The 13,640-nt window shown below is 46.6% G+C and overlaps 1 protein-coding gene across 3 annotated transcripts in view; it reads left to right on the forward strand.

Annotated features, from left to right (window-relative positions):
• Window positions 1-13,640, forward strand: part of EPHA8 (EPH receptor A8) — an 83,530-nt gene that overhangs the window by 24,578 nt on the left and 45,312 nt on the right. For all 3 annotated transcript variants that reach the window (XM_069948361.1, XM_069948362.1, XM_069948366.1), the window contains exon 2: window positions 2,953-3,017. In XM_069948361.1, coding sequence (XP_069804462.1) covers window positions 2,953-3,017 — 65 coding nt within the window. The remainder of the gene's footprint in view (window positions 1-2,952; window positions 3,018-13,640) is intronic.

Consider the following 13,640-nt stretch of genomic DNA (forward strand, 5'->3'; position numbering starts at 1 on the left):
TAAGTGGGAATGGTTTTAGATGATTACTGATTGGGATCCGCAATTACGGACAATCGCACAGAACGTGTGACTATAGTCGGGTATCTCCAATCAATCGGATGACAATCAGGTGTGAGGGGGCGAGGTGTTGTATATACAGGGGGGATCGCTCCCAGTCTGATCTATCACTATACACGTCTGTGAATCCTGGCGAGAACAGAGGACATATCTGAGGACATCACAATGAGAGGTGTTCATGCTCACCGGGAGGGAAAAAGGCACAACTGAAGGAAACTCCAGACCATTAATACCCTCCCCCGGAGCGGTGGACGAACTAAGACCACCAGCCAGGCAGAGGATTAGTCTAGAGGGTCACCAGCAACCCCAAAGGATTCTCCGAGCATTAAAGGCCCCTCTCACTTTAGTTAATGTTCATGTTGAGCTTTGGGTTCACAAACTTTCAAGCATCACTGTATGTTGGTGACACATCTTCTGCTGACTGATCTTACTGCTTCTCCCTGTCAGTAAATATTCCACCCTTTGTATATGAGAGGTCTTCTGCTGACAGACCCTGATGCTTCTGTCAGGATATATGATGTCCTCTGTAGATGGTGGGTCTTCTGCTGACAGAACCTGATTCATTCCCTCTGAATATTTATCCCTCTGTAGATGGTGGGTCTTCTGCTGACAGATCCTGATTCATTCCCTCTGAATATTTATCCCTCTGTAGATGGTGGGTCTTCTGCTGACAGAACCTGATTCATTCCCTCTGAATATTTATCCCTCTGTAGATGGTGGGTCTTCTGCTGACAGATCCTGATTCATTCCCTCAGAATATTTATCCCTCTGTAGATGGTGGGTCTTCTGCTGACAGAACCTGATTCATTCCCTCTGAATATTTATCCCTCTGTAGATGGTGGGTCTTTTGCTGACAGATGCTGATTCATTCCCTCTGAATATTTATCCCTCTGTAGATGGTGGGTATTCTGCTGACAGATCCTGATTCATTCCCTCTGAATATTTATCCCTCTGTAGATGGTGGGTATTCTGCTGACAGAACCTGATTCATTCCCTCTGAATATTTATCCCTCTGTAGATGGTGGGTCTTCTGCTGACAGATCCTGATTCATTCCCTCTGAATATTTATACCTCTGTAGATGGTGGGTCTTCTGCTGACAGAACCTGATTCATTCCCTCTGAATATTTATCCCTCTGTAGATGGTGGGTCTCTTTTGCTGACAGATGCTGATTCATTCCCTCGAAATATTTATCCCTCTGTAGATGGTGGGGTCTTCTGCTGACAGAACCTGATTCATTCCCTCTGAATATTTATCCCTCTGTAGATGGTGGGTCTTCTGCTGACAGATCCTGATTAATTTCCATCAGCATATTTTGTTCTCTGTAGGCAAATTTTCTTCTGCTGACAGATACTTTTACTTTTTCCTAAATATTTCATCCTCTGTAGGTGTCGAATCCTCTGCTAACATATCCTGATGCTTCTCCTTGCCAGTAATGTTTTGGTGACTTTTCTGCTGACAGATGCCGATCCTTCTCCTTGTGTTCACATGTTTCGTCCTCTGTAGATGTTGATTATTTTGCAGACACATCCTTATGTCAGTAAATGTGACATGGAGAGAAGGGAGCTACTGCACATCATACCTATGGCTGATACTAATGCCGCTCATGTTTTTTCCCATTCTGTCTGTAGCAGTAGCGGTGAGTGTAATACCATATTCATACTTGTGTTGTTTGGGGGCAGCCTTCCCCGCCGGTGGTGCTGGCCGGGTTCTGGTGGGGCTTTTTGGGTCTGGTCCTGTGACATTGGGGTTGCAGGGCCATTCTATGGCCCCCTTCCCTGCATGTGCACACTTTGAGGGGTTGGCAGTCGCTGAGCGACACGGTGTGGAGTTAGTGTAGGGAACCGTGTGAACCAGGAGACCTGCACGTGGTACATGGGGCAATATAGTTTGATCAAATTATATACCAACATCCTGTCATTGGTTTTTAAAATTAGCCGAGCGGCATTAGTATCAGCCATAGGTGTGAGGGGCAGTAGCTCCCTTTTCTCCATGTCAAATTTTATGTCAGTAAATGTTTTGTCCTCTGTAAGGGAGGGGTCTTTGTCACAGGTTCCTGTCAATAAATATATCTCCCCCTGTAGTTAATAAATGTTCTGCTGACAGATCCTGTTGCCTCACTCTAACTATAATTTTGAATGTGATATGGCTACTGCTTACAGATTATTATCCCTGTCAGTAAATATTTCGTTCTCTGTGGGTCTTCTGTCTTCTGCTGACAGATACTGATATTTTTCACTGAAAGTAAAAGTTTTCTTTGTAGTTTTAGTTTTCTGCTGACATATCCCGATAGATCTGTCAGGATAGTTTTGCCCTTTGTAGGCGGTGAGTCTTCTGCAGACACATTCTCCCTGTCAAAATAGTTAACACCATGTGCAGGTGATGTCCTGCAGACAGACTCTGTCCCCTTTGCATCCTCTTTAGCTGACACGTCTACTGCTGACAGATTCTATTGCTTTATCCTTTGTAGGTGATGAATTTTTTGCTTTCCTTTCCTCTCGCTGTTCCCCATCAGTAAATGTTACATGGTCTATAAATGATAAGTGTTCTGCAGACAGATCCCGCATTCTGTACATATTTTGTTCTCTGTAGGTGGTTTTCTGCTGACAGATCCTGTTGCTCTTTCTTATCAGTAAATGTTTCATCCTGTGTAAGTGATGAATTTTTATTGCTTGCCGTTCCTGTTGCTTTTCTCTGTCAGTAAATGTTACATCTTCTATAGGTGACGAATGTTCTGCAGACAGATCCCGCCATCTGTCCCAGCCAGTGTATACTTTGTTCTCTGTAGGTGTTTTTCTGCTGACAGATCCCGTTGCTATCAGTAAATGTTAGCTCCTCTGTATTGCATTGTTTAGCTGATGCTTGGACAGTAATGTTGCCTTTTCTTTCTTTCTAGTGAATTTATTAGACACGGCAACGATTCCTGGGGACTGGGGCTGGCTAACCTACCCCCCTCATGGGGTAAGTACTGCGATCGCAATGATCAGCACATCCGGTGTGTTTCCTGTTTCATGCTCTGATGTGACGGTGGAGCGGTGTGTCGGGGCCGTGTGCAGCCGCGCGGTGTGCACCTGTAATGGACAAGGATTGTGAGCGCTCTGGTGGAATTGCTCATAACACTTCAGGTGTAATTGGTCGTAAAATAAGAGTTTGTGTGAGGAGAGTAATTGTGGTGTCTGTGTGCAGCCTGCAGGATGGAGAGAGGGTCACTGACTATAGGCCTGACCCCTTCAGCCTTCTCCCGGGAGACCCCACACTAAGTCGTCACTAACTCCTCATCACCAGCTAGTGACAGCGAGGAGACCGATCGTTCTCTGGAGTCGATGACCTTGCAGGACCCAGCGGGAAGCACGCTGCAGGCGCAGGGAATCTCGCCGCTTCTAGGATGTCAGGCCTGATGAGCGCAACAGGATTCTAATAGAACCATATATACGTGTCTACGACTATACGATATATGTACTGCGCTGCGTGATGTGCAATGGTGTCCAATGTATGATGTGAGGCTGCTTATCTATCACCTGCTCCCGAATCCCAGCACTGCTAGAACCTCTATGAGTCTGGTTTTCTCTAACTCATCAATGGAAGGGTTAATGGGGTTGCCCAGGAAAGGGGGGAGAATTAAAATGTCTACATTTAAAAAAAATAATACAAAAACTGATTTACCTCGCTCCCCGTGCCGACCCACTGGTCACTCCTTCTTACATGACAACCTCAAAAGAACTGTTTGCACCCCACCCCCCTTAGCCAATCAGTGGCTGCAGCAGCAGTCAGTGATCGGCCAGGCAGGGCAGTTGCTGTGTGGACTAGAAATATCCGTCTGACCCAGCTCCACTAGAGACATCCCGACTGACCCAGCTCCACTAGAGACATCCCGACTGACCCAGCTCCACTAGAGACATCCCGACTGACCCAGCTCCACTAGAGACATCCCGACTGACCCAGCTCCACTAGAGACATCCCATCTGACCCAGCTCCACTAGAGACATCCCGACTGACCCAGCTCCACTAGAGACATCCCATCTGACCCAGCTCCACTAGAGACATCCCGTCTGACCCAGCTCTACTAGAGACATCCCGTCTGACCCAGCTCCACTAGAGACATCCCATCTGACCCAGCTCCACTAGAGACATCCCGACTGACCCAGCTCCACTAGAATCATCCCATCTGACCCAGCTCCACTAGAGACATCCCGACTGACCCAGCTCCACTAGAATCATCCCATCTGACCCAGCTCCACTAGAGACATCCCGTCTGACCCAGCTCCACTAGAGACATCCCATCTGACCCAGCTCCACTAGAGACATCCCGACTGACCCAGCTCCACTAGAATCATCCCATCTGACCCAGCTCCACTAGAGACATCCCGACTGACCCAGCTCCACTAGAGACATCCCATCTGACCCAGCTCCACTAGAGACATCCATCTGACCCAGCTCCACTAGAGACATCCATCTGACCCAGCTCCACTAGAGACATCCCGTCTGACCCAGCTCCACTAGAATCATCCCATCTGACCCAGCTCCACTAGAGACATCCCGACTGACCTAGCTCCACTAGAGACATCCCATCTGACCCAGCTCCACTAGAGACATCCCGTCTGACCCAGCTCCACTAGAGACATCCCATCTGACCCAGCTCCACTAGAGACATCCCATCTGACCCAGCTCCACTAGAGACATCCCATCTGACCCAGCTTCACTAGAGGCATCCCATCTGACCCAGCTCCACTAGAGACATCCCGACTGACCCAGCTCCACTAGAGACATCCCGACTGACCCAGCTCCACTAGAAACATCCCGACTGACCCAGCTCCACTAGAGACATCCCGACTGACCCAGCTCCACTAGAAACATCCCGTCTGACCCAGCTCCACTAGAGACATCCCATCTGACCCAGCTCCACTAGAGACATTCCATCTGACCCAGCTCCACTAGAAACATCCCATCTGACCCAGCTCCACTAGAGACATCCCATCTGACCCAGCTCCACTAGAAACATCCCGCCTGACGCAGCTCCACTAGAAACATCCCATCTGACCCATCTCCACTAGAAACATCCCGTCTGACCCAGCTCCACTAGAAACATCCGGTCTGACCCAGCTCCACTAGAAACATCCCGTCTGACCCAGCTCCACTAGAAACATCTGGCCTGACCCAGCTCCACTAGAAACATCCCGTCTGACCCAGCTCCACTAGAAACATCCAGCCTGACCCAGCTGCCCTGGATCTTTAACTTTCCATCCCAGCAATTTATCTCTGGAGCTCTTTCTCTTTTGCCGCCAAATTGGCACTTCCTTTTAAGAACTTCTCCCCTCTAGACCACTTAAAGGGACCAATGCCTGCTCTGGCTAATGCCACATCTTCTCAAGTGTGTCCGCCCGAGGTCTTAGAAACTTCACCAGTAATGTAACAAGATGGAGAACTGGAAATATACAGAAAGTTCCAAATATGAGTTGTCAGTGTTCTAGAATAGGATATTTTCCTCCAGGTTACAGCAGACATTGGCTCTGTGTATTGCTAATGAATGCTCTGCACAGTTTGGGTTTTAGGATGTTTTGTTCTCATTTACACCAGTGTCGCCTCCCGATCCTCCTAACTCAGCAGTTCTGCTTTTGGATTCAGTTCGGAATCCATCGGGGACATCTTTCCATGGTGACGGCTCAGTGACAGGTGTGGTGGTGCTGAAGGATTCCCTAATGGTAGAGAAATAGAAGCGGGGTATATGGCACATTAGCTGTGTTCACTGTGATCCCCAACATGCATCAGGCACACGGGATTTGGACTGATTTTCGCAGCCTTCACTGTCATGTCGAGGATGACACCGGGTCCCAGCATAATAATAGCTCTAATGAATAATGAAACAGATGCTAGAGAGCTGATGACAGAAACAATAGAGATTGGCTGGATGAAAAGGCGCATCGAGAAGAGACATTGTCTATCTGGAAGAACAGACGTAGCAGTACCAACCTGGAGGAGAGACTGTCTTAGGCCATGTCTACCATTGCAGCCCCTTAATCCTCCCCAGGTCTTCCATTGTGGTCTTCCAACATCTAACCCAGACCCCAGGAGCACCAGTTTCTCCACTTTGGGGGGTCGATATTAATTGAAGCCATAAGGCTCGATGCCGACGGATTTCGAGGCTCCCTCGCTAATTAAGATGTCCTCATTTGCGTCTCGCTGGGGGATGTTATCACGATGGCAGCAGACGAGACAGACTGAACCTCATTTATAAAAAAAAAAAAAAACACACACACACTTCAAACTAACAGTGAGGAATTGTGGATGAAAGAACGCCAGGTATTTGGGCCGGAGATATGAAGCTGATCAAAATCTCCCCTCCTCCGTATATTGGAGAAGATGGCTCATTTCAGCCAAAAGGAAATTCTCGGCGACTCTCCCATCAGGACGTGAAGGGCTTTTTGAAACCCATTAATTAGTTTTTTTTATTATGTTTTATTTTAAAGTGAAGAATAAAACATCAAAAGCCTCTTCTATGCAGTTCCCCGAGTCACCCGATGAGCGCCTGCTCCCTGGGAAATCCACATTTTTATGCTCAGCTGATACTTAAATATTCTACAGAGGTCACACACAGTTTGTTAGATGTCACCTCTCTGGATATAATGGGGAGGGGGGTGCATATTTTCCTTACAATGTATAGGAACAGACGAGATTATCCAGTCCCTCGCAGTCACGACTAATGATTGTCATTCAGTCGCAGGCAGGTAGTGTTTAGTGCAGCCTCAGCCTCCAGTAACTGCGCTGGCATGAATCATTTATGGCGGACAGATCTATGCTGATTGGCATCGCTTCCCATTTCTACTACAGGTTTCATTTAAACCTCTTCAACTTGTCCTTTTCAAGGATTCTCTTAATATTTTACGTCTTTATGCGGAAACCCGAGAAGAAATAATAAGAACAATGATCCTGGAGGCGAAGAAGAGCGTCTCTTCAGCTACGTTCCGGAACTGCCGTAGAGGCTGTGAAACGAAGACAAAATGTCGTAATCAAAGCCAACAAGACGGCGGGCACCGAAGCAGCATCCATCTGATCAGGGTCAGAGGTCCTCTATGGTGGAACTAATTCTTCTTCATTCTACTACATTCCGCAGTGGATCTCAATGTACCATAACAAGCACCATGAAATCTGCTAAAGTGTCTAAGGAACCGGCATGAAAGACGATGGCGGAGGCGGCACTGATGCCACTTGACCTGTCTTTCCTGTTATTCCTACATACGTAATAGTTACCTTATTAGATAAACTAAAGCCAGTTACACATATTAAATGGCCAAACCTTATCATTTCAGTTGGACTTATGTATATGGTTGTCTCAGAAAACATTAGGGATCGCTGCTCCGGGAGGAAACCTACGAGGATTTAGGGAGAACATTGCCCAGAGCCCAGAACCTTAGAGCAGTAATAACCACTGGACCACTGACTTGGAGAACTTGCATAGTGACACATTAGACAAGAGAACATCTACAATCATGGCCCCAATGCCACAGCCACCCCATCACCTGTTATTTATCATCTAGGGGCAGGACATTGGTAATTTCACAAGGGCCCGGTGATTGGATGCAACGTTAACTAAAAGAAGGGAAGCAGTTAGCAGCTAGTTATAGTTACCCAGAATGTGTGAGAACATTTCAGATTCGATACAGAATGTCCTATCTCATGGGGGATACAGGAGAAGCTCGAGAATAAACTATGTGATAGCAGCAATAGTCAATGGCTAGTCATCTAGTACAAGAAATGCCCCCAGTCTTATCTTTGGCCCGCACTTGTTTCATTAGTAATTATTGCCAGCTGGTGGGCCGACAACTGGTCGGACTATATCTACAGAACTGACTCCTACTGTTTTGGTCACCATTCTATCCACCTGGTCTTACAGGGAGCGGTAATTTTCTTCCTCTGGACCAACTGTGGTTTATAAATACTAGAGATTAGCGCAACCCGAGCATGCTCGAGTCCCATCATTCAGAATTTGAATACTGGTGGCTGAAAAAGCTAGGTGTAGCCCTAGAGAGTTGGGGAAAACATAGACACAACCATAGACCGTACGCTATATCCATGTTTTCCAGGACTCACTAGAGCAGTATCTAACTTCTCCAGACACCGGGAGTCAAATGCTGAGTTTTTGTGTTCAGAGAACATTGCCGGACCTAAACAGTTCATCAAATTCCGCTCAATACTACTCTCCGGTCCTTCCACATCGGTATATTAGATGACGTGACACATGGATATGAGGGTTGCCATTGTGTTCAGAACCTTAAGGTCCCAGAAGTTGTAATAATACATAAAGCCTTCAGAGCTGATTTTCCTCAGTTCTCTACCATCAAGTCTTGAGGCCAGTGTGGTTGGGAGGCAAAAATTTGAGTCTAGACCTGAGGCTCCTCCACCTCAAAAAGCTGTTTTCGGTTTTTGAATGTTCCAGTCAAGTCAATGGCTAGTCATCTAGGACAAGAAAGGCGCTCGCGCTGCCCCCAGTCTCATCTTTGGCCCGCACTTGTTTCATTAGTAATTATTGTCGGCTGGTGGCGTGTGAGGAGAATGTCTGGCCGCCCGACGGGACTCGGGATGTGCGGGCTCCACCACTTTCTGTTTGTTTGTGAGTTTGTATTAAATATGTGATTATTTTTCTGCCTGCGGCAATGTGTAACGGTGGAGAATCTTCTCAGCTCCAATTAGCCCCTGTGTCCGGCCGCGCCGCTTCATTTCATAATACATTTTAGGAGAATTCACCTGTAAAATATGTGAATCAAATTAGTTTCATGAATCTAATAACAGCTAAGAACTTTTCTGAGGCCTCGGCACAATATTGCAGCCGCAGATAAATAGGACTGGAGGATTTCCAGACGTCTGCTCTGTGCTTCCAATTCTAATGACATGACCCGTGGTCTGGTGTGCCGCTTAGTGCCCTCTTGTGGTTGGGTGCATTGGGGCCCTATAAGTAGGCCGCCCATCCATCCATTCTATATGTACCCAGACCTAGACTCTAGACCAGGATCCTGACACCTTATATCATTGGGGTCTTGCTGCCCCTTGGAGACTGTCACCAAGTTTGGCTGCCTCTAACATTGGAGAATCAGAACTTAAAGAAGCCATGTACCGGAGCTTGTTAGATTGACATCTATCTGTCCCGATCCGACCAAACACGCCAACATGAAGCGTCATCTTACTGGCAACAAAGGATCAGACAGTTTAGGTTCAATATGTCCTCCTCCCATAATGGCCTCCTCCTGCGTCTAATTATTTTTGATGGTTTTAGTCTGGAAAGAAATGTAAACAATGCAGAAACCAACACCTGCAGCCTCCCCTGATGTCTATATATTACATGTTACCATGCACTACTGGCACAGACAGCTCCCCCAGCGTAATGTCTATTTTAATGGTAACATTTATTATATAGACATCAGGGGAGGCTGCAGCACTAGTGACACAGACAGCTCCCCCCAGTGTAATGTCTATTCTAATTGTAACATGTATTATATAGACATCAGGGGAGGCTGCAGCACTAGTGACACAGACAGCTCCCCCCAGTGTAATGTCTATTCTAATTGTAACATGTATTATATAGACATCAGGGGAGGCTGCAGTACTAGTGACACAGTCAGCTCCCCCCAGTGTAATGTCTATTCTCATGGTAACATGTATTATATATACATCAAAGGAGGCTGCAGCACTAGTGACACAGACAGCTTCCCCAGTGTAATGTCTATTCTAAAGGTAACATGTATTATATAGACATCAGGAGAGGCTCAGTATGTGCATGTAGCAGCTTATGATATGTAACTGTGCAGGGACCAGGGCGTGTGCAGCCCTGCAGTTCCCAACACAGTCATTGGTGGCAGCGCAGAGACTATATTTGTTTTTACTGCTGGTACTCAAAGCAAAAATGTAAAAAATAAATTAAAAAAAAAGTAAATTTCCTAAATAAATTTTTGCAAAGTTTAATGACTTTACAAAAGAAATGTAAAAAAAAATATTGATTTGTTTTCGTTGGAATACCCCTTTAACTTGTCAGAAGTTCTTGGATACTCTACTGGTTCTGTGGGGCTTTTAGAGCTCTCAGACAGTGTTATACATAATGTGCACAATATAAAAGGTACAATACGTAATAAGATTCACTAATTAACAACTCATAATATCACATACAGATAGACAAAAGAGGGCATACCTGTGATTACTACCGAGACCTAGGTGCCGTGCAGTTTAGCAAAGTACAAGAATACATGCACAATCCTACTCATAATAAAGTATTATAAGGAATATTCCCTCAGTGGTCGTGATCAGCGATCCCCTTGGAGGAAGCGCTAAGTGACACCCGTGTTGGGGTAGCTGCGCTGCGGTTTGCTTTACATTTCCCATTTCCCTTGCTTCTTGTCTCGGTGGTTCCCCCTATGCTGTTAGAGGGTTGGATATGTTTTGCACTGTGCACTTTATTTTGTTCGGATGACTCAGCACCTCTGGGAATATTCCCGATATTTTGAGTAAGATTGTACTTTTTTTTTTTTTTTTTTACTTTTAGTAGTTTTGTACTTTACCAAACTGCATTGCGCCTATGTCTTTGTATTATCACATGTATGGCCTCTAATATGTATTGGTATGTGATATTAAGAACTGTGAATGAATAAATCTTATTACTAGTGTGGAGTGAGCACTAAAATGCAGAGTCCAGTATTTTTTAAAACTTGAGTAACAAACCCGATTGAACTCAATGGGAGACTCCAGCATTTAACCAGGTGCCCTGTGCTCACTGGGTGTTTACGCTGTTAACCCTATGGTAACACTGACTTATTCCTGAAGTCAGTATGATAACAACAATATGTTCCTTCTTTAATTTTTTGATTGTTTTTATAATGCCTCTATTCCCCTCCTTGGGCTGCTGTTATTTTTTATTTTTTTTGCAATTAATTATTAATAAAATGGGCCTATTGTGACGCTTATGATGGTTTTTGTTTTTCACCTACGGGGCTGTATGTGGTGTCATTTTTTGCTCCATGATCTCTTCCTTTTATTAATATCATATTTGTGAAGCTCGGACGTTTTGATCACTTTTTATAAATTTTTTGTATATATAATGTAATCAGAAATCTTTAATCCTGGCACTTTTTTCCCTCTTTCCGTTTACGCCGTTCGCAATGGTGATTGTTATATTTTAATAGATCGGACAATCACGCACGCTACAGTATTTGTTTATTTTTATATGTTTTATATATACTATGGTATAGGGGGGTGAATCTTTATTGGGGGGGGGGGGGTATTTATAAAAACATTTAAACTTTTTTTTTTTACACATTTTAAGTCCCCCTAGGAGGCATAGCATTGATCAGTGTAATAGGCAATCTGCTCATTAAGCCTGCCTGTGGCAGACCCAACCAGCAGAGTGCCGATCGGACCGCACGGATGAAGGGAAGAGACCTCCGGCGGTCTGTTAAAACGATTAAGTGTGACTGTGGGGTTCCGATCGGTAAATGACAGAAGCTGCTTAAAGGTGGCAGCAGAGAGCACTGTGTCAGACTGGAAAGAATCCACCACTTCCTGCAGGACTTACAGCAGCTGATAAGTACTGGAAGTAAATTAAAAATCTGTATAACCTTCTGACACCAGCTGATTTTAAAGATTTTTTTTTTTTTTTTTGCTTTAAATTGAACTGCCCTGGTCCAAACCAAACTTTTTGCTGAAGTTCGGAAAACTGTCCAGACTAAATTTCTGAAAAGTCGTCTCTATTTTTGCATAAACCTGTGAATCGTGCTGACCCTTCTCCGGTTCTGCTAGGGTGCGCAGCGTAGCGGCTGTGGCTCCTCCACCCCCGGGGTTATATCCTATGGTGTATGGGGGATCTCTGCAGCCACCACCTTGTCTTCCTGCACGTTCCCCCATCTGGGTCTCCCTAGAACCCTCCCCCACCCCGTCTGCATCCTCGTCCCAGTCCTAGACTTCATCTCCTCCCATAGACGTCGGGGAAGTTGTTTTTTTTTTTTCGGCACTATTTGTTTTTGTAAATGTTCGGAGCTTTTTCTCTTCAAGGATAAAATGTTAATAGGCGTTTTGCTCCAGGCACTACAATTAATGTATTAAACATGTGCAAATCTCTGGCTGCGTCTTCCCCGGCCCGGCTCCGGCAGACAGGCCCATCCTATCTGCATCTCACTTAATAAGGCAGATTGATATCACTAATTCAGCGGTGGGAGACACATAGCGATTTACTGACTGCACAAGCTGCGCTCCAGAAGCCCGGCTGCTCGCTCCCTGTTTATAGGCTTAAGAGACGTACCTGCTGTTCCCGGCTCATTTCATTTCCAAAACAAGGCATTTACAGCCAGGCCGAAGCTTTGAAATAAGCATATCATTATCCGAGGATTGCCGAAACAGCCAGACCATGGTTAATCCGCACAGCCCCGCCACTGTCTGCACACCCACTTAATGGAGCAAGTGACCCAACTGCAAAAGGGACAACCGGCGAGACCGAGGCCTGGGCGTCTGCTCCCCGACACGGCCACGGCTCCCGGCAGGAGGAAGTAAGGGAACCTCCGATTGCTGAAGCTCCTCGTGATCCATTTATTTTCTCCTGAGGTTTCCATGAATATAACAGAAGTGTAAGAAACTAGAAGAAGCACTAGCGTAATCCCTGGACCCGCCCTAGGACCCGTACCTGTTGGTCCTGTGTGACCGGCCTCAGTACCTGCCATAGCGAGATGTGTGTGACCGGCCTTGGTACCTGCCATAGTGAGGAGTATGTGACCGGCCTCAGTACCTGCCATAGTGAGATGTGTGTGACCGGCCTCAGTACCTGCCATAGTGAGATGTATGTGACCGGCCTTGGTACCTGCCATAGTGAGGAGTGTGTGACCGGCCTTGGTACCTGCCATAGTGAGATGTGTGTGACCGGCCTCAGTACCTGCCATAGTGAGATGAGTGTGACCGGCCTTGGTACCTGCCATAGTGAGATGTGTGTGACCGGCCTTGGTACCTGCCATAGTGAGGGGTATGTGACCGGCCTCAGTACCTGCCATAGTGAGGAGTATGTGACCGGCCTTGGTACCTGCCATAGTGAGATGTGTGTGACCGGCCTCAGTACCTGCCATAGTGAGATGTGTGTGACCGGCCTCAGTACCTGCCATAGTGAGGAGTATGTGACCGGCCTCGGTACCTGCCATAGTGAGGAGTATGTGACCGGCCTCAGTACCTGCCATAGCGAGGAGTGTGTGTGACCGGCCTCAGTACCTGCCATAGTGAGGAGTATGTGACCGGCCTTGGTACCTGCCATAGTGAGATGTGTGTGACCGGCCTTGGTACCTGCCATAGTGAGGAGTATGTGACCGGCCTTGGTACCTGCCATAGTGAGATGTGTGTGACCGGCCTCGGTACCTGCCATAGCGAGATGTGTGTGACCGGCCTTGGTACCTGCCATAGTGAGATGTGTGTGACCGGCCTCAGTACCTGCCATAGTGAGATGTGTGTGACCGGCCTTGGTACCTGCCATAGCGAGATGTGTGTGACCGGCCTCAGTACCTGCCATAGTGAGATGTGTGTGACCGGCCTTGGTACCTGCCATAGTGAGGAGTATGTGACCGGCCTTGGTAC

This window comes from Dendropsophus ebraccatus, chromosome 12 (genome assembly GCF_027789765.1).
Source record: "Dendropsophus ebraccatus isolate aDenEbr1 chromosome 12, aDenEbr1.pat, whole genome shotgun sequence".
NCBI classification, from domain to species: Eukaryota; Metazoa; Chordata; class Amphibia; order Anura; family Hylidae; genus Dendropsophus; species Dendropsophus ebraccatus.